The 22038-nt window shown below is 38.8% G+C and overlaps 1 protein-coding gene across 4 annotated transcripts in view; it reads right to left on the reverse strand.

The window, feature by feature from the left end:
- Positions 1-22038, reverse strand: part of SLC39A12 (solute carrier family 39 member 12) — a 70358-nt gene that overhangs the window by 33629 nt on the left and 14691 nt on the right. For 2 of the 4 annotated variants that reach the window (XM_023758079.1, XM_023758082.1), the window contains exons 3-8: positions 19433-19640; positions 15796-15968; positions 10844-11015; positions 5657-5829; positions 2174-2326; positions 253-363 (exon numbers count right to left, since the gene is read on the reverse strand). In XM_023758079.1, the coding sequence (XP_023613847.1) occupies positions 253-363; positions 2174-2326; positions 5657-5829; positions 10844-11015; positions 15796-15968; positions 19433-19640 (990 nt within the window). The remainder of the gene's footprint in view (positions 1-252; positions 364-2173; positions 2327-5656; positions 5830-10843; positions 11016-15795; positions 15969-19432; positions 19641-22038) is intronic. The other 2 variants (XM_023758080.1, XM_023758081.1) reach the window with 2 other exon arrangements.

Consider the following 22038-nt stretch of genomic DNA (forward strand, 5'->3'; position numbering starts at 1 on the left):
ATATCAATCTAATCCATACCTGTTTCAAATTGGTGCAGATAGCAAAGATTTGAATCTATGGAACATGTTTTTTACACTTTAAAACAGCTTTCAGGCGCTTGGCAAAGTTTTCCAAATTATTTATCGTGGTCAAGAATATAGGTAAGTCAAGAGTGGATTCTGTATCTATCCTACTGATTTTCTATCTAATAATCAAGAAATAGAGAAGAAAAGGTAATCAAACTAGTACTACAATTCAGATCGGCAACCTACCAACGGGATAGTTGAAGCAGACTTGCCTCTGCCCGACTGGTCACTTAATTCAGAGTTGAGTGCCAGGTGGTGGGAATGTCCCACGTGCCCATTAACCAACGGCTCGCTCTGCTGGGTGAGGATGGTTTGAAATTAGTTCTGAGGGTGAAAGAATGCAGGTGCAGCCTTTGTCAATTCCATGGTTCTGTTTAACATTTTGCTTTTTGGCCAAAGTGGTGGGTGACACAAAAAGAGGAATGGGAAAATCTCACTGTGATAAATAGTTGTTAAAATGCCTCACCTTGGAGAAGAACAGGACTGCTTCATGCATATTCAGCATGCTTTAAGAATGCAATTTTAAAAGACTCAAACAGTGATGGCTTTTATAATGTCATTTTTATTTACTACAAAATTAAATTTTGATTTTTTTTTTCTGATGGAGATACCAAAAGGATGATAAGTGAAACTGTATTATACCCTAAAACGACTACATAAAAATCTCCAGATTTTAGAAGCACTTGTAGCTTCTAAAACATGTGCGTTCTTTTTATTTTACACAATATCATGAATCTTAAAATTATGTTCTTAAAACTTATTTTAAGTTCCCTGAAAAATACAATGACAAGCTGAATAAATGCTACATTTTCAGATTTTATTTCACTCATTTCCATCCTGGTTAAATTTCTCATTGTTGCACATCAGTTGATTCGTTGGCTTAGCAATTTAGTTTTCCGAGGCCAGGGATGCTAATATATTGTGTATAAGCGGTGATCTATTATTGTGGGGTTTTTTTATGCTTATTAAGTTTAGAGCCGCTTTTATGGAAATTAATGTCCCAAACTTCTTTAGCAGGAGATGTGACTGAAGCTTGAATTGTCAATTTTAAGTTACATCCTAGCTTGGGCTGGAGGCCAAAAAACAAACCTGCTTCATAGAACAGGAATTGTTTTTCAGGATTCTGTTGAAAATCTATTTATTATAAAACTTTCAAATATACAGAAAAACAGAAAGAACTGTGATGTGAACACTTACATCTACTTCCTGGTCCTGTCAATGACATTTTGCTCACTCTATTTTTATCACACATCTAGCCACCTAGCGACCTTCTACCCATCTACAGAACCATCTTTCTTTGATACATAAAGTAGAATTTTTGAATAAACTTAGGAATGATAATAAAGAAGTGCTGATATTTTAAAAGTCTACTAAAGTTTGGCCTGAGCACAGTCAGGGTTAAGAAAAATCCATAGAAGACTGCAGAGCATCAGGACTTTATAAAGAAAACTTGCTTTATTTTAATCCCCTGGAGTCTTCCAAACGTGTTTACCTTTTAACCATCCACCAAACAGTTCAACTATTTTCTTATTGGTGCAAAAAAACCAAAATCATAAATTAACAACACTGTGTTTTACGTTTCATCATATATGTAGAAATTAATCAAATACAGCCCCAAATGAAAGCAATGATTCAAGCTAAAATTTAAAAAAAAAAAAAGGATTTCTTACAAATACCATTTCTGAGCTCCTTGTTTTTAATACTTTTAAATGTCCTTAAGATACAAAATAATGGATAATTTTGTGAATTCTCAAAATTTTTGTTTGCTTGTTTGGTTTTGATTAGAAAATTCATTCAAAACATTGATTGATAGCTAAGCCTCTGGGCCCCTTCATTCTCAGACGTGAAATAGTCCCCTGTTTCTAACCTAGCCATGAAGGTCAGGTTGCAGATTGTAACGTGTACATCACCAAGCCAGCTACAGATGTTTCAAAGATTAGTAACTGGATTCACAGGGAAGTCAGAATGACCTGTGTATTCTGGAAATCAGAGCCTCATCCCTTACATAGACATCTTTATGAAAACGTCAATTACTTTTGAACAAGTACAATAAAAGATGGATATTATGAAGCCCAAAAGCAAAGCATATATCAAATTTAAACTGTACCTTGACATTTGGTGATACAAGAAGAATAAAACATTTTTCTATCAAGAAAAATCCATGGATGCCTCCAATTAGTCCCAACAGTTTCCAAATGTGACCTTTGCTTTCATGGAAATGCCCAGACTCTGAGGCTTCCTGCTTATGTAAACCAAGAACCTAAAAAAAAAAATTAAAAAAAAAATAAGAGAGAGAGAGACATAAAGAAATAACTTTTGATGATTTAAATATTAATTAGTAGGTCCAGTATTGAATATATTCAACTTTCATTCTGGGGCACCCCATGACAACTCCTGAAATAATTTGAAGCCCAGTTTGCTTTTAGATGTATAAATGCTTCCACCGCAGGGTTTAATTCCCGTCAAATAAAATGTGTACAAGAGGAAAGAAGGGAGAGCTGTGAGTAATTTCTGCTTATGAACACAATAAAGCCTAAGCTTATTTCAGCAAGTGGCCTAAATTTTCATACATTCTTAGTCCTTTCGCTGAATTGTTTTCCAGGAGTTCGAAAATATCTGCACAGCAATGCCTTGTAGCAAGTCACTGTATTTTATATCCAGAACAAATACAAAGGTATATTTCATCTGGCCTTTATTTTCCCCATGCCCCACTGAAATTAAAGAATATTTTTAATAATTGTTCAGAGAAGTAAAAAATCTGCCTGAAAGACATTTTCTGTTCAAGGCATACTATATGCCCGGCAATACTGTCAGCAACCTGAGACAGAAAAGGATACAGGAAAAGCATTAGGAATTTTCCTCTAGTTGACTCATCTATTGGTTGACTCACTACATTGGTTGACCTCATAATCTCTTATGAGCTAGTAATCATTATGTATCATATTCCTTTCCCAGGAGATGGCAATTTAAGAACTAGCTCAGTGGTTTCCACATTTAGGGTGTTACTGACCATTAAAAAAGAGAAAAACAAAGATTATATATGCACATATTTTATATGTATATATTTATACGTATATGTATGCAATAGATATTTATGTGTGCAAACATATATTTACACACAAGTGCATGAATGAGCATATACATTGAGTTACAAAACCAACATATGTTGGTCAACTTTTTCTTTTGGTAAAGACATTAACGATGCCCACCTAATATTTTTAATTATGATCCTACATAATAAAGAGGTAATATGTGAATTGACCATCACACCCTCGCATAAGATGGCTGGCAGGGGAGGGCAGGGGAGGGCGATCAGGCCAGCAGGGGAGGGCAGTCGGGGGAGACCAGGCCAGCAGGGGAGTGCAGTTGAGGGTGACCAGGCCAGCAGGGGAGGGGAATTGGGGGTGATAGGGCCGGCAGGGAGCAGTTAGGCATTAATCAGGCTGGCAGGGGAGCGGTTAGGGGGTGATCAGGCTGGCAGGCAGAAGCTGTTAGGAGCAATCAGGCAGGTAGACAGGTGAGGGGTTGGGAGCCAGCAGTCCCAGTTTTGTGAGAGGGATGTCCGACTGCCGGTTTAATCGGACAACCCCCGAGGGGTTCCAGATTGGAGAGGGTACAGGCTGGGCTGAGGGACACCCCGCCCCCCGCAGTGCACAAATTTCGTTCACCAGGCCTCTAGTTATTTCATAACATAGAGTATATTGTAATATCAGAGAACAGGAAAGAAACACAATCCTGGAATAAAATGCACATCTTTAAGTGGAATAAATTTAGCTAAATGGCATTTTTGGGGGGTCATTTCTCTGTAGCCCTTTGAACACTTGTCATGGATCACATTCAGGAACCTCACTGATTTTTTAGCTTTCCACCACCTTTGTACTGCATCTTCCTCTTCCCAATAACTTTTGTCCTCGTCTGGCTCCTTGAATAAAACTGCCTTCCAAAGTTCATGAAACCCAGCTAATCTTTTCAGTTCCCCTCATGCCTTGTTTCTGCAGAGCCAGGCCACAGTCCCACCCACACCAATCCACCCCTGCTGCCTGGAGCGATGTCACCCCGACCTGGGGAGACCCAGGAGGCCTTCAGATCCTTTTGCCGTTTCCCTGGATCCTGTGAGCAAACAACTCTGCAGCCACTGCAGTGACCTAGAAAAAGGCCTCGGCCACCGCCTCAAGCCAAGAAGCCCTGAAATATTTCCAGAAAATTAGATTACAGGGGAAATTAAAACTAATAATGGTTTGTTTCATTTCTCCAATGCTCAATTGGCCATTTTCAGAATGTCTAATATTATTGAGCCTCTAAGCAACAAGAGTGACCCTGTAGGAAAGTGCCAGAGGCGCGTGGAAAATTTTAACATCTTAGACTTTCTGAGAGGATGGATCATTTGTTCATCACAAGAGATTTCAGAGGAAATGGACACCCTCATCTGAAGACCCTTCTGCCTGAAGTCGTTGGCATCTCAGGTCCTAGTCCTTCCATTTCGGACAAATAAAGAGCCTTAAAACACTTCAACAGAGAGCCAACTTCCTGGTGCTTCCACTTTTCTTACAGGAAATCTGTACATTCTCCATTGGGCATGGTGGTCCAAATGAGGAGAGGTTAATGATGCTACTATTACAGGGGTACAGGCAAAGTCAAGGGTGCGGATACAGAATAATGAGACAACCAGAAACCTGCCACCCCAGGAAACCATTAGCACTCGGGGATGAAAAGGCAAAGGTTGGAAGTAATGTTGCTGAAGCTCAGTGGGAGGCGGAGCTGGGAGGAGGCCTCCATGGGAGCTGTAGGACTGCAGGTTAACTGCTGCTTCTACATCGGCCATTTTCAACCTTTGTCGCCTCATGGCACGTACACTAATGACCAAAATTCTGGGGCACAACAAAAAATAGGTATAATTTTTATTCATTCACACCAAATGGCTATTGTGTTGGCTGTTGTCATTTTTTTGTTTGACAATCTAAGGGAAAAGAGGTCGGTATCCCTGACTAAATATTGCAGCTTTTAAAAATTACAATCTAAATTGCAATGGCACACGGGTTGGAAATCGCTGTTCTAGAGCAAGTACCAGAGCCAGGAGGGGGCAGGAAGATACACTCCTGCCCCTCACGCCTCCTCCCCTCACTTTCTGTTGGGCCTCACATTGGCTGAACCCAACAACAATAACAGCCTGTGAGGGGCCTGCGGAGATGCAATCTTCCCAGCACAAAAGACAGCAGAGAAGGGCAGAGAATGAAACCGATGAGTTTGGGGGCACTGGGGAAAGCCAGTGCGATGCTTACAGCCCATTCATCTTTATTTACAGGTAAGTAGTAAGTGCTTACTGAATTTTTCTTAGTAGGAATCTACATCTGGTCACCTTTTTTTTTAATTTCAAAAATAAGCATAGCGTGGTGAACATAATAATTGGTCATCTCTTTTTTCCTACACATGTTTTGCAGACATAATATGCATTTCCGAGGAAAACACTGGCCACTATGTCTACTCATCCAAGGTGCTGTGAAATCTTGCATAAGTACCTCCAATTGCTAAACATAAGAAGAAATTGGACCTACTCTATCTGACATGGAAGGAGAAAAAAAAAAAAGCTTACCTGAGGGATAAGGTGGAGCAGAGCATCCCCAGAGAGTGTCCCAACAGCCAGGCCCACAAAGAGCTGCAGGATGAGCCTGTAGTTCTCCCCGCAGCTGTGGAAGAGGATCAGCGCTGTCCCGAGCATGGAGCCCAGCGTGAGCAGGGCCACAGCCACCGTGCTGTAGCCGTATTCTAAGCGGGAAGGAGAATGCGGAAGCAGTCAGTGCTCACACCCTCTGCGAGTGCCTCAGCTGGTGCGAGTGACAGAAGAATCTGTTTTACTGTACAGTCCATAGGGCTATGAAATTGTTTATGTGTTATACTGGGTAAAATGTTTTCATTTTTAAGAATGAAAAGATTTGCCCTAACCGGTTTGGCTCAGTGAAGAGAGTGTCAGCCTGGGGACTCAAGGGTCCCAGGTTCGATTCCGATCAAGGGCATGTGCCTTGGTTGCGGGCACATCCCCAGTAGGGTGTGTGCAGGAGGCAGCTGATCGATGTTTCTCTCTCATCGATGTTTCTAACTCTCTATCCCTCTCCCTTCCTCTCTGTAAAAAAAACACAACACCAATAAAATATATTTTAAAAAAATCAATAAAAACATATTTTTTTTTAAAAAAAGAATGAGAAAATTTTCACCAAACAATCCTGCTGCTTTAAAATTACCCCAATGACCTCTTATTAAAAAAGCACTGTGGGCCCGAGCTGGTGTGGCTCAGTGTCGATCCATGCACCAGGAGGTCACGGTTTGATTCCTGGTCAGGGCATGTGCCCAGATTTGGGGCTCGATCCTCAGTAGGGGGCATGCACCAGGAGGCAGCCAATCGATGTTCCTCTCTCATCGATGTTTCTCTTCCTCTCACTTGCTCTTTCTCTAAAATCACTAAAAACATATTTTTTTAAAAATCACTGTGGCAAGCAAGGACCTAGCTCACCTTCCACTCCCAAGATATTAATTTCTCTCACTTTAAACCACCACCTCCATGGACAGGTGGTAACGATACCCATCTAATCACACTTAAGCCTTTCAAAGGCAAGGCGGCAGTGTTATGATGGGAGCATGCTGTTTGGGCCCATGGAGACCTGTGTTTGTATACAAAGTGAGTACTTTCTTCCAGAGGTTCTCAAAACTATTTGTGATGTCAAGAGTGTTTATTATTCTCAATGACTAACATGAGTGTTTGCGTTGGTAAAATCTGATCAATGAATGTGTAGCAGTTGGTAATAAACTTGGACAACCTACATTTTGGATTATTGCAATAATATTTTGTAACCTCTAAATTTATTCCATGTTTCTAGATTCTAGATTTTTTGAAAAATATTCAGAAAGTACAATTTTTAAATTATTCAAACAAAAACAAATGTGTATGAGGGGAGAAGCCAGAGAGGAGGGAAGAAAGAGTAAGATTAATAGAGAGAAAAATGGCTTTCAGATATAAATGATTTGGAGAAAAAGTGTTATTCAAGCCACCATTTCCCTTTGGTTGCAGATACTCTGCTTTCTACTTACTTAGACATTATTAGTAAGTCATGGAAAGCTTGTTTATAAACAATAAAGGAAGGTAATTACCAAATTAAACTGTCATTTCCTTTAGTGACTACATACAAATAAATAATAAGTTATATCAAACAATATAGTTATCATAGTCTTTAAAGTTCAGTGTAGATTTTAAGAAACTATCACCTTAAAGCTAGCTATCACATAAAATAGCCTATTCTCATTATTCTTGTTCTGTTCTGGAACATTCACTCTCTACATTAGATCATATTAATGATTCTAGCTGATAACATGGTAATAGGCTTGTGATTTTTAAGATGACCTTTACTGAATTATAAGTTCTAATTATAATTATGACTTACTGAATTATAAGTTCTAAATTATATAGGCGTGTAGTATTAAAATAGAGTTGGTGGTATATTCAGAGAAGGCAAAAAACTTTTAAACTTTGATTTTCTCACTCTCATCACCATTCGTTCACTGCTAGGAATCTCCTATAAAGTGGTTGTTATTCAATGGATATAGAGGATCAGTTTTGCAAGATAAAAAAAATCTAGAAATCTATTGCACAACAATGTGAAAATACTTAATACCACTGAACTGTAGATACTACACTTAAGAATAATTAAGATGATAAATTCATGTGTGTGTGTGTGTTTTTACCACAATTAAAGTTTAAAAAATGGTAAAAATGGTTTGGAATGGTCATACACCGAGAAGTTTTATTTTGTTCTAATTTAGCAAAAATACCTATGTTATAAAAAAGATCCCCAGAGACATTTAACCAAGTTTCATATCCCATTCTTCCACAAATAGATTCTATGTGGGAACGTAATACATAAAGACTTTCGAAGTTTAATATGAGAACCTGGGTTCCTAATAAAATTCAAAGTTGCCACATTTTTAGGGTAGCTACAAAAGATCATAAAATGACAAGAACTCACAAAGACAAATTAGGGTCTAACATTTCTGAGGTAAAAGGCAAAGTTTCAAGTTCTGCAATCCTTCTCCCCCTCACCTGCCTTGTCCTGAGGGCAGCTACCATGTGGTATTGGAAGAGGATGAACATTTCCTAACTTTAGAGTTTATAGATGTTTTTATGTCCTCTGCGAGCCAGATCTCACCTGCTCCCATATGGCAAGGACAGCCTGAAAACCATAAAGTCTCTGACTTTTGTGGCCATCGGACTCTGCTAACTAACTTACCCCAGTTCCCTTGGCGTCTTGATTGGAGTCAGGTGACTGACAGACAGGTGCTATGTAAATGTTTCTCATCGTTACAACAGAACTTAACATAATAAGATGATTGGACTTTGGGTGGTGGGCACACAAAGCAACATACAGATCACGAGTCACAGAAATGCACACTTGAAACCTATATGATCCTACTAACCAATGTCACTCCAATAAATTTAATTAAAAAAAGAATAGAATAGCCTGGCCAGGATTGCTCAGTGGTAAAGGGTTGACCTATGAACCAAGAAGTCACCGTTTTGATTCCCAGTCAGAGCACATACCCGAGTTGTGGCTCAATCCCCAGTAGGGGGCGTGCAGGAGGCAGCTGATTGGTGATTCTCTCTCATCACTGATGTTTCTATCTTTCTCCCTTCCTCTCTAAAATCAATAAAAATATATTTTAAAAAGAACATAAATTCTTAGCCATTCCCGAGCAGCTACTTTGCATGGGTCTGAACCTTGATTTGTACATGGTAATAATGCTTTTTCCTGGAAACTGAATTGGAGGTGATGCTTAGAGATTGAATTTTACCACACTGTTTTCATAATAACATCTCCCTGTGTCCTCCCCTCTTCATCTTATATTTCTGTAATTTCAAAAGGCCAATACAAACCTTACCCTTTTGTTACATAATGCAACATTTTTAAATTGAGAACACTAATGCTCTCTAGTGAGTGTGATTTGTTTGAATGTTTGAATTTTTCTTAGAAAGACTATTCCGTGGAAGGGTCTAGAAGGTCATTAGAAAGATAAAAACTTTTCCATGAATCTGCAGTTCATAAGCCCATCCCCAGGGGCCTGTGTGTACCAAACACTGTGACACGAGGTGGAATACAGACATGCTCATGGAAGCTCTAGGTGCCATAGTTTGTCTGCCTCATCATTTCTGAGTCATCATTGACCACGAGGCGCTGAATTATTTAGCTGCTCACTTTTAAGAAAGCCTTCTCCCTCTCAGTAAATGTGGAGTTTTAGCTATGTAGGCCTGGCATGCTTTTGTTCACCTAAAATCTTCAAATGAGTCTCTTGATGCTGCAGAATCTACTGTGAGTTAGAAGTGAGTAGCCAAACAGTTCAGCTTTTATGGGCACTGCAGACTACCTCAAAGAAAAAGAAAAGTAATTCTGAAAAAAACATATATAAGGCCCCTAGGTCAAATAATTGTACAAATAATTTGTACAAATTATTACCATTTGTACATGGTAATAATGCTTTTTCCTGGAAACTGAACTGGAGGTGATGCTTAGAGATTGAATTTCACCACACTGTTTTCATAATAACATCTCCCTGTGTCCTTCCCTCTTCATCTTATATTTCTGTAATTTCAAAAATGTACAATAATTAATGTACAATAATTTGTACATTATTACCATGTACAAATAATTAATGTACAATAATTAATGTAATATTAATTAATATTAATGTAATATTTTAAAGGTTTCATATGTTAGCTCAAATTTTTTTATCCATCAGGGATGTTCTTAGGCAACCTTTTTTTTTTCTTTTAAATATACAGTGCTTTAAATTACAAAATGCAAATTTGTACATATTATCTCATTTGAACCTCACAGGTACCTTTTTAAGCCTTACAGTAGGGTTCACCTACTGCCCTGATCCAATGGGATACAGGCGAGTGCACTTCTGGGGGTGCCAGCCAGGTCTGGGGGGCTGGTACCTGCCTGCACTGGTCATGCCAGAGCAGCCTCTTTGGTGTACCCCAGTGTGCCTTCGTTTTTTGTTTTTTGTTTTGCATGTGCCATGAAGTGTGAAAGGATGGGAACCCTGTAGGACATCACTGCTTTCCCACTGTGCAGAACAAGAGATGGGCTCCGGGAAATAAGGAGATTGCTGAAGTTCACAGAGTTGGCTGGGGATAGAAGCCATGACTCAACTCTGCATTTCTGATTCCAACATTCCAAGTGTTCCTTCTCTCATACCATGCCACCTCTCAGCTATGCACTTCCCAGGTGGTCTATAACTAAGTCCGATAGAGGGGACCAAATCATTTTACAAAAACTGTATACAAGATGTAAATATTCATTGAAAGCTAGCATAGCACAGTGGTTAAAAACAATGACTGGGGTGGTGACGGCCTGGGGCAGGGACGGGGGCAGGCTAGAAAAGGTCAATGGGTGGGAAAGGGGGAGGGGACATAGGTAATGTTTTCAACAATAAAGATTTTTTTTAATAAAAATAAAAGTAAACAATAACTCTGGGACCAGGTTCTCTGGGTTTGAATCCCTTACCAGAGGTGTGTCTTTGGGCAAGTCACTTAACCTCTGTGTGCCTCAGTTTCCACATCTGTAAAATGGGGGGTAATTATCTCGCTCATGGGGATGTTGTGAGGATGGCATGAGTTGATACATGTAAAATGCTTAGGACAGTGCCTGGATTATAGTAGGCACCCTGTGTTCACGGTTATTATCACACATATTGGGTGCATTCACTTTCTGAGGGAAGAATCCGATCTTACTCTCCAGAGTGGTCGGCGGAAGGTTTGCTTGCTGGTCCTTGGGCAGCTGGCAAGAGCAGCTGAGCAATTGCTGGATGATTCCTGGACTCATTTGCTTAAAGTCCTCCTTAGAAATAGGTGAAAGGCTATTCTGTAGAAATATCTCCACGAGTTGCCCGGCAGAGAAGCAAGTCTGTGTGGGAAAAACATACATTGTCACTAACCTCAGCACACAAACTCACCATCATTTGGCCTTCTAGCTAAAATGGACACATGAAGCCATAGCATTTAGCATTTACATACCAGCTAGTTGACACAGCGTTTGTCAATTGACATCTCTTCTCCACAGATACTATTGTTTTTACCTACTGATATTTACCTAAATCTTTGCAATTTTTATATTGTATGGGCATATGTATAAGAGATGAGGATTATAAATAAACAGGTCTCTAAAAATTCCCACAAGGCATTTGTCTATCTCAGAAGTGTTAAGGGTTGGTTTTGTGTATCAAAAATTACATTAAAAAGTTTTATTTTTTTATTTTTTTAAAAAAAATATATTTCTTTATTGATTTCAGAGAGGAAGGGAGAGGGAGAGAGAGAGAGAAACATCAATGATGAGAGAGAATCATCGATCGGCTGCTCCAGCATGTCCCCCACTGGGGATCGAGCCTGCAGACCAGGCATGTGCCCTTGGCTGGAATCGAACCTGGGACCCTTCAGTCCATAGGCCAACGCTCTATCTACTGAGCCAAACCAGCTAGGGCTAAAAAGTTTTAATATGTGGGTGAGAGTGGTGCATAGTTCCACTGGCGCAGAGGGGTGTCTTCTATTGAAATAAGACTCCATTACAATGCCTTTGTGATCTTTAGCTACAATCAGTCAGGGTTTTTTTTTTTTAATTAGTAATTTAAAAGGCTTGTCTCTTCAGAGCCAATTATCTTCTCCTTTCTGTTCCCCTCTGCAGATATCTATTATCTTTCACAGTCTGGGCCTTTCTCTGATAGAAAACACCTGGACATAGAAGCCCCAACTCTGAAGTGGACTTTCAGTCCCAAACCCCAAGATTGAGCTGATTCTGCAAGTCCTGACAGATCTGACGGCTTCAGCAGAGCCACAGAGGGGCTCTCTCGGGTCAAACACTCATCCAATTCAGTAAGTTTTGCTGCTTAACCACGGCTGCCAGCCTCATTCCTGTGGCAGAGGAAGGTGTTTCCCAGCAAGCAACGGGGCAAGAACTCCAAAAGGTATCTGCTACAAGAAGCAACATCAGAAAACTAAATGTGATTTTTTTCTCCTTGTCAAAATAAAAAAATCACCAGAGACTATTCTCTTTTGTATCATTCGTTACTAATGGAATATAATTACTTCATTAAAAATACTGACAACCAAAAGAGAAACTAGCAACAAACTTTGGTAATGAATCCCCCATAATAAATATTCTTATTGGAGAATGTCTAACTGGTAAGTAAGAGTGGAGAGGAAAACAGGAACAGAATGCCATGGACCTTTCCCCAGTTCATTGTCAAGAAATTGAATATTCTATTGTAAGCTTCTGTACCCTTGACCTTTATTTGCTGTTTCTGTGCTATTTAGGTCATTGTTTTACATTTCTTCTGAAATCACTAACAGGAATGTTCTTAAAAGGCAATGCATTATATTCTATAACATTTTTAAAACAATACATTTTTTATTAAAAAGAAACTTGAATAAATATTTAGATTACTCAATGACCTTTAAATTTTCTTTATTCCTTTACATAAAACTTCAAAATATATGTATACGTGAGTTGATATCAGACATCTATGGTAACTTTACAAACGTATTCTAAAGCAATGGTTCGTGAACTTTAGTTTTGAGAATCCCTTGGAGGGGGTTTTAAAGGCAGTGCTGGGTTCCATTCTCAGAGATTACGACTCAGTAGATCCTGGGATGGGCCCTGAGAACTGGCATTTCTAACAAGTTGCCAGGTGATGCTGATGTCACTGACCCAGGGACAACACTCTAAGAACCTCTGTTCTAAAATAGGAAGAATTGCCCTAACCCATTTGGCTTAGTGGATAGAGCGTTGGCCTGCAGACTGAAGGGTCCCAGGTTCGATTCCGGTCAAGGGCACATGCCTGGGCTGCGGGCTTGATTCCCAGTAAGGGGCATGCAGGAGGCAGCAGATCAATGATTCTCTCTCAGCATTGATGTTTCTATCTCTATTAAAAAATAAAATAAAATAGGAAGGATCCTCAGATCTAGTCTCCTATCTTAGGGTTTCATCCAGAGGCACAAGGAAGGTGATATGTTGAGGCAGAGGAGAATTGTAGAAGAGGTTGTTTTGTTTATTTTGCATAGTTAGCACAGAAAAATGATTATTATTGTTCTTAGAAAATGCATGTCTTAAGTAATTTTTATAAAATAACCTTAGTTAGTTTGGCTCTGTGGATAGAGCATTGGCCTGAGAACCGAAGGGTCCTGGGTTAGATTTTGGTCAAGGGCACGTACCTTGGTTGCAGGCTCCTCCCAGCCTGAGCCCGGGGCACATGCAGGAGGCAACCAATTAATGTGCTTCTCTCACATCGATATTTCTCTCTGTCTTTCCTTCTCTTCCACTCTCTCTAAAAATCAATGGAAAAATATCCTCGGGTGAGGATTTAAAAGAAATCATAACCTTAGCCCTGGAAGCTTTTAAAGAGACTTCACAAACAAGGATTAATATAAGCATTAACTCTTGTCACCTTCAGTTGACTATAATAAGCATTGAAAGAGTCCATGTAAATAGATACCTTTTAAGAGAAAAGTAAAAAAGTGACAGAAATTCATTTTTAAAAGTATATAAAAGTAAAAATACATGATGCTGCCCAATCGTGCATTCATCACTTATGGGAACAGCATTCAACAGTGTTAAGAATATGTGAGGAATTGTACTCTTTTAAAATACAGATTGTGCTCCGTAAAAATATCAGAGATACAAATAACAAAAGCAGTTTTTAGTTATTTAAATCAACATTTTCTAAGCAATAGCATAGTTGTTAAGGGCACTGAATATGCTATCAGGCAACCTATGTAATAATCCTCAGTTCCTGTGAACTTAAGTACTTACTTATTAGCACCATGCCTCCATTTCTCACCTGTAAGATGGATTAATATGACCTAACCTCTCATAGTTATAATAATAATTAAATGAGGCAGTGCAGGTGAAATAGCAGTGTCTAATACATAGTAAGTACTCAATATATGTAAGCCATTATCATGGAATATCAATTTTTTTCTATTTTAAATGATTAGGGCAGGGAAGGATTCCATGGTCAAAGTTTGAGAAATCCTAGATTAAATAAGAATAAAGAAGTTTATTTACTAAAGGACTTCCCAAAGCAGTGCAATGTGTTATCTCCAGTATTTCCCAAGCTCATTTCACCATAGCACCCATTTTTAAGAAGCATCACAGTACACTAGTGAATGTATTTTGGAATACAACTTTAAGAAATATGGAGTGTTTATAAGATCACATATCACCTGAATGTATTTTGGAATACAACTTTAAGAAATATGGATATGTTTATAAGATCACATATCACCTTTTCTCAAAAACCATTTCAATGCTACCTACTATACAAATATTTCTCTGTTGCTCACAGCCCAAAGTAATCTCTTTATATTCTAATCTAAATTAATCTAATCTAAGTTTAAAGTATTCATTCATTAGTATTATAAGTATTTATGTAATGTCTATATCCCCCCCACTACCCTGTAAGCCTGCAAGCTCCATAGGAGCTGTGCCTGTTTTTGTTCAATTCCATATCCCTAATGCCCACAATAGTGATTGGCACATAGTAAAGGCTTAATATATGTACATTGAATTAATTATTCATGCATTCAACATAGACCCAAGGGAGGAAAGAGTAATATATCTTATTCTCTTAAAAATCATGGCCTCATGTTTATGTTTGCAGAGAGCCATTTATAGAAGGGGGAAAAAATGACCATTCTGTGGAAACTAGGGGCCCGGTGCACGAAATTCGTGCACGGGGCAGAAGGGGGAGAGATTTCCCTCAGCCCGACCTGCACCCTCTGTCATGTTTCGGGACCCTGGCCACTCCGGACCTAGGCACAGGCCTACAGGCTTGGGGCAGCCTGGCTCCCGAGGCCCCATTTTATCAAGAGAACAAAGTCGGCATTAGTTACAGCCCTCACCAAACCCAGTACAGTGCGTCTGTGTGTACAACTGCCTCGTTCATGTGCCTGCTTCGCCCTACTGAATTACTAACATCTTGAGGACATAGCTCTGTCTTATGCTGCTTCACCTCCAGTGCCTGCCCTGGTGCCAGGGACCTGGGAGTGTTTTCTGAGTGAGTGAGTGAGTGAGTGAGTGAGTGAGTGAGTGAGTGAATAAATGAGTAAGTGAATGAGTGAATAAATGAGTGAGTAAGTGAATGAGCAAGCGGCTATGGGGCGCCCTGCTCCAGGCTGCCCGGCGCCCACCCCGGGAAGTTCACGCCCCATTCCTGGCTGCCCAGTGCCCCGCTCCCAGCTGCCTAGTTCCCGCCTGGCTCCCAGCTGCCCGGCACCCTACTCCCGGCTGCCCGGCGCCTGCCCCAGGAAGTTCCCGCCCCACTCCCAACTGCCCAGCGCCCCACTCCTGGCTGCATAGTTCCCTCCCTGCTCCCAGCTGCCCAGTCCCCCAGCCCCTCCTTCAGCAGAGGCCAGATCGCCGGGGACAACCCAAGCCTCCAACTCCATGGCCGCCGCCATCTTTGTTTGTTGGGTTAATTTGCATATCACTCCGATTGGCTGGTGGGTGTGGCTTGAGTGTAGCAGAGGGATGGCTAATTTGCATGTTTCTCTTTTATTATATTGGATAGAATATTCTTACATTTAAGAAAAATACATATTACTTTAAGGTTTCTACAACTCTTATGCCACTTTCAGAGCTGGGATTTCTTTGACAGTGGCAAATGAGGATATAAGAGGAATAATGACAATACCTGATCCCAGGAAATTGGACCATCCACTGACTCTTGGTTCATGGATACAGATAGATTAGGGTAACTCCCATCATGAATTGTTACGTTGTTTTTTTTCCTTTGAAGCTGATGGACTTGATCTTTTCTGTTACAGGTAACTTTGGTCCAGAGAGTGTTTAGGAGTTGGTCTAGTTCTAGAAATTTTATACAAAGTCAGTGTCACATAGAATAAAGACAGGTCAATTTCAGAATAATCACAATTTCACATGACCACAGCATTGATATTTTATTAAGTAAATTTAGTTCTAATGAAAAGAAAATTTTATTTTGAACAATGATAAATAACATTTATACTTCACATGGATATTGGTTCCTTCACAAGATCTTGGCTAAGCTTTGGGGCTGAACCAAACATATATATATATATATACACATACATATATACATACATATATATATACATATATATATGTATACTAGTATACTAGTATATCTCTTGGAGAAGATGAAATAAGCAATTCTACCAATGGAGTGCCTTCCATTGGGCCAACTAATTCTTTTTATAGATGTTCCCTACAAAAATGTAAATAAAAGATGAAACTGGCCTAATCCTTAGAAATTTATTCCCCTGAGACACTACACAACTTTAAGTTGACTAAAAATTTTAATGTACTTAAATCAATCAAATTATTTTTCTCTTAAGTGTTCATGCAAAAAAGAGACAGGAAATGAAAAAATGTTGAGGTTGTAGAGACAAACTAGAACTTCTTTTCTAATACTACTGTGGTATGGTTATTAGTTCATAGATTACAGTTAAGTTTCCCTCGGTACAGCTGTCAGCTTTTACAAATTGATACAGAGAATAATTATGCATAATGGTGAAATTCTTTGAATTTATTCATCTTTTTACTTGTGAATAAAATATCTCTGGTATTTTCCTAAGTGTTGCCATCAGTGGTAGAAAAAAACTGCAAACTAATGTTACTATAATATTTTATTTTAAATGACCAGTTTTCAACAAAAAAAAATCATGAGACTTGCAAAGAAATGGGAAAGTGTGACACAGAACTTATGTTAAAGTTCAAATGAAAATTTTGGAGTTGGAGAATACAATAATTGAAATGAAAAATTCACAGCATATTTGAGTAGCTCACAGCATATTTGAGATGGTAGAAGAAAGAATCATTGACATACACACAATTTCCATTTTACAGACATTCACACAATTTCCATTTTACAGAAACAAAACAAAACAAAAACCATGTTTAAATTAGGAAAATGTCAACATTAATGGAAATTTTTACATTAAGGAATCATTAATGTGATATTAGTAATAAGGTGATTTAAAAAAATTCTTTCTTTTAGTTTATATACTAGTAGAAATACTAAGATTGATTATTTGCTTCAAAATAGTCAAGTAATGAGAGAGGATGGAGGCAAATATAAGAATATCCAATTGATGGTAATTATTGAGACTAGATACTGTGCATATGTGGGTTCATTATATTATTGTTTATACTTTATGTTTAAGAATCTCTATGATAAAAAAATTAATAAACAACAACACTTAAAACTAGCATACTTCTTTTCCTCCCAACCCAAAATATAATCAATTGCAGTGGAGCTGTAGCTCAGAGGCAGCTGTTAGAGAAAATGTTTCATGACTCTTGTAATGAGTATCTAATTGAACTGAGATGGAATGGGGCTCTGAAATGGAATTGAATTCTCAAATGCAAAAGTGGCTGATTCTTTGGAGTGGTGAATAAACAATACCATATATAGATGATGTATTATAAAATTATACACCTGAAACTTATATGATTTTATTAACCAATGTCTCCCCAATAAATTCAATTTAAAGAAAACCTATTTGAAAAAATAATAACAAAAATAGACATAGAAGTCCAGAAATCACAGAGTCCCAAGTAAGATTAACCCACAGAGGCCCACACGAAGACACATTATAATTAAAATGCCAAAAGTTAAAGACAAAGAGAGAATCTTAAAAGCAGCAAGAGAATAGCATTAGTTATCTATAATGGAATTCCCATAAGACTATTAGATGATTTCTCAACAGGAATTTTGTAGGCCAGAAGGAAGTGGCAAGAAATATTCAAAGAGATAAAAAGCAAGAACCTACAACCAAGATTACTCTACCCAGCAAAGTTATCATGTAGATTAGAAGGGCATATAAAGGGCTTCCCAGAGAAGAAAAAGCTAAAGGAGTTCATCACCACCAAACCAGTATTACATGAAATGTTAAAGGGTCTTCTTTAAGAAGAAGAACGATCAGAAATATGAACAACAAAATGGCAATAAATAGTTATATATCAACAATTTAATCTAAAAAATATATACAAACAAGCAGAACAGAAACAGACTCATGGATACAGAGAACATTTTGACAGTTGCCAGATGGGAGGGGGGTTAGGGAGATACTTAATATCTCTTAAAAGCAATTATTTAGATGTTTTAACCAGGATTCATGATGATTAATATCTAAACAATTGGCTTTAACCTTACAGCACAGATTGCCTCTAACTGTATTTTGTATTGTAATATGATATCTCTTCCAATTTTTTTAGAGTAATCAAGCCCTCCAGTGGCATAGATTTTTACATTAAAATACTTGAAAAGTGGAATCATTGCATGCCTTCCCCTGAAATGGAAATTCTATTGCTAAAATTTCTCAACTCCTGGTTTTCATATCAAAATTATTCTCAGGATAATATGCCTTTCCTGGTTTCTTTCCTAGTCATGACAGCTAGGTAACACGGTTTCATTGTATTTCAATTTTCATTTTAACAGAACATGTAAATAAGTTGTAGAAAAACACATCTGTCATTCAATTTGTTGTACAAACATGTCCAGAGAAAGATCAACACTGAATTGTATGGCTACTAGTTCTTAATCCCTTCTTTCGGATTTGGGAGATTTATATAGATCATGAGGGTATTGTTGGTCCCTTAGTAAATTCATATCTCCCTTTATGTTGTGACTTCCCAAGAGGAAGTGTGTTGGCAGCAGCACCAGCTATTATACAACACACCAGGATCCCTTGGTGTGCAAAGTTGGACATTTTTGTGCAGATTAAAAAAATAAGTCCTTGCATTTTTTAATGTCTTGCCAAGAACAACGAAATCTGCAAAACAGATATTCTGATTCTATTCCTGGCGTCTTTGAGCCCCAAATACCTGGCAGTCATGGATGCAACCAAAATAGATATTTTATATTACTTTTATTTAAAATTAAATTACTTACATTTATGGTTACAAGTAAACTGCTACCAATGCTTTTGCACCATTTGGCATTCTACACAATGTTTTGCCACCCCTGTCTCAGCACTATGTACTAAATAGGAAAGTGTTCAGTCACTGTCATGGCAGATCATTAAAAACGCTCACTTTGGCTCTACCTTCATGATTTCATCATCACTGCCGAAATGAGCGAAGTCCGTATTTTGGCTTCAGCATCACATAAATATTATCATAGGATGCTTGTTAAAAAGGTTACCTGAGCTCTTACTACAAACTAAGATAAAATGGTGTATAAAATGTGCCTGAACAAATTTAGTCATCAAAAAGCATCAGTTTTTCTTTTGACACAATTTGTTTAGTAGGTGTGACTTGGAAGTTAAATTAATGAAAAACATCCTTACCTGATAGGTGAAGAGTATTTGTACTGTTCAAGGAACCGAAAATATATTCTGTAAAATAGTCTGGGGAAGGTAAGTTGCTTTGCCCCAGACATACACCTTGAAGAGACAAAGCAATGATTGTTGCTGCCAACTGAGGAAGCGTATTTTCATCAGCACCGTCACTGCTTAGTATCCCAGACTTTTTCTGCAGCATTTTGGTTTCCATACACTGAAATCAGATACAAAGTCAGATGAAAATTTTAACCTCTGAAGTCATTTTAAGTAAAACGTCTCTGGGATTTCCCCAAGGACAAGGACTAGTTCTTCATCTAAAAGAGGATTGAATTATTTGTGGAAACATGGCTACCATTGTTTTCTAGTCTGAGATATACCTCTATTTGGGAAATACTTGTTTAGCTAACATTTCTCATTACTCCTATAAAGATGTGTCTTCTTCAAGGAGATCTCTTGGTTTTACTATTCACATCCTTTCATTTGGTGGATTCTCTCCAGCTTCAAGTACAGCCTGCAGTAATGACTTTCAAATCTATATTCCCGACCTTGAATTCATACTTGTTCTGCTGCCTTGTATCATCACAGAGCACATCCCCTTTCATACTTGCCTTTAGTCTCAAGCTCAGTGTGTGCTGATCACAAATCAAAGATAACATAGTGTCTAGGTTCTTTGAACTACCATGGGACATAGGACATACGACATAGGGTCTTTTTCATGCATACAGCAATTTTCTTCATTTAAAATATGAGCTCCCGAAAGGCTTGAATTTTACCTTATATATCAATAACATTCCCATTTATTTATTTAAATACTAGAAGACTGGTGCACAAATTCATGCACGGGTAGATTCCCTAGGCCTGGCCAGCGATCAGGGCTGATTGGGGCCTTCCTGCTGCCAGCCGGGGCCTTCCTTCCGGCTGCTGGACAGGGCCTCCCTTCCTTGGCTGCTGACTGCCGGCTGGGGCCTTCCTTCATTCTGTGCTGCCCCCTGGTGGTCAGCACATGTCATAGCAAGTGGTCAGTCTCCCGGTCAAACTCTGGTGGGGAAAATTTGCATATTAGGCTTTTATATATATAAATATATTGGGTGCCTACCATGTGACAGACACTATGCTAAATCCATTACATATACACTGTCTTTTTATTCTCCCAAAACTCCATGCAGTGGATATTCCTTTTCACAGATCGCCTACCCAAGAAAAGGCAGAGTCACAATTTATCCTTAGATCTGACTCCACAGCCTATGCTCTTCAATACTCTTCCTCTTGTATATAGAAATAGATTGAGCCCTAGCCAGTTTTTCTCAGTGGTTAGAGTGTCAGCCTGCAGACTGAAGGGTCCTGGGTTCAATGCTGGTCAAGGGCACATATCTCGGTTGCAGGCTCAATCCCTGGCCCCGGTAGGGGCGTGTATGGGAGGCAACTAATTGATATGTCTCTCTCACATCGATGTCTCTGTCTCTCCCTCTCCCTTCCACTCTCTCTAAAAATCAATGGGGAAAAAATCCTTGGGTGAGGATTAACAACAACAAAAAAGAAATAGATTGAAACCCAGGATGGTGATGGAATTTTTATATCATCAAAGGAAGTTCCATAGCATAGGGCTTGGGACAGACAGATAAGGCTTCACTACTATGTCTGCTATCTCTAACTAGATAAACTTGGGCAAAATGATTATCCTTATTAACCTTTCTATTCATTATCTATAAAAAACGACAATGCCACCCAACACAAAGATTATTAAGATGAGATGAAATAGTGTGTGTAAAACACTTAATATAGTAGTTAGTATACAGGACACAGTCAGCTCATATCAGCTATTGTTATTGTTGTTCCCAGAGTCTAGGAGTACATCTGATATTAGCTGGAGAAAGTGGCAAGATACAGATCAAGAAAGACCTTTTATTCAGCGCTCTGAAAAATGTTCCCCTGAAGACTCCAGGGGAACCACTGAATGCTATAACAATAGAAAAATACAATAAGGTATTTTCTAGAAATATTACTCTGGTGGAAAAATAGTGAATAGATAGATAGGGGTAGAATTCAAGGGCAGGAAGTCTAGTTAAGAAGTTATTAATTCAAGATATTTCTTGCCCTACGATAGTAGAGCTAGGGATGAAAAAAAGTAGATACATTTGAGGAATATGAAGAAAGCAGACTAAAAGACTTAGAGGAAAATGGGAAGGAGTACAGTGAAAAATGACTCATGTTTCTGGGTTTGACAACTATATAATGGTAATGCTATCCACTAGCCCCCACATTTTTCCTAAATACCCAATATAGGTCTGCTACTTTTCTAGACACTGGAAATGCAATGATGACCAAAACCAAAAGCATTTCTGCCCTGAAGCTTAAAGTTAGTATTATTAATAAAATAATAATTTAACCTATATATATATAAAAGCCAAGTGACCAGAATGATGAAACGGCCAGAACGACTGGAACAGCCGGTCACTATGATACACACTGCGGTGGCCAACTGGCCCTATCAAGGCCCTGATTGACCACCCCCAACCTCCTGCTGCCCCTCCCCCTGGCCAGCCTGACCCCAATCAGCCCCTCCCACCCTGATCGGGGGCAGGGTCAGCTGGCTAATCTCCCATGTCCCCTCC

The sequence above is a fragment of the Myotis lucifugus genome, unplaced genomic scaffold, assembly GCF_000147115.1.
Source record: "Myotis lucifugus unplaced genomic scaffold, Myoluc2.0 scaffold_121, whole genome shotgun sequence".
Lineage (NCBI taxonomy): Eukaryota > Metazoa > Chordata > Mammalia > Chiroptera > Vespertilionidae > Myotis > Myotis lucifugus.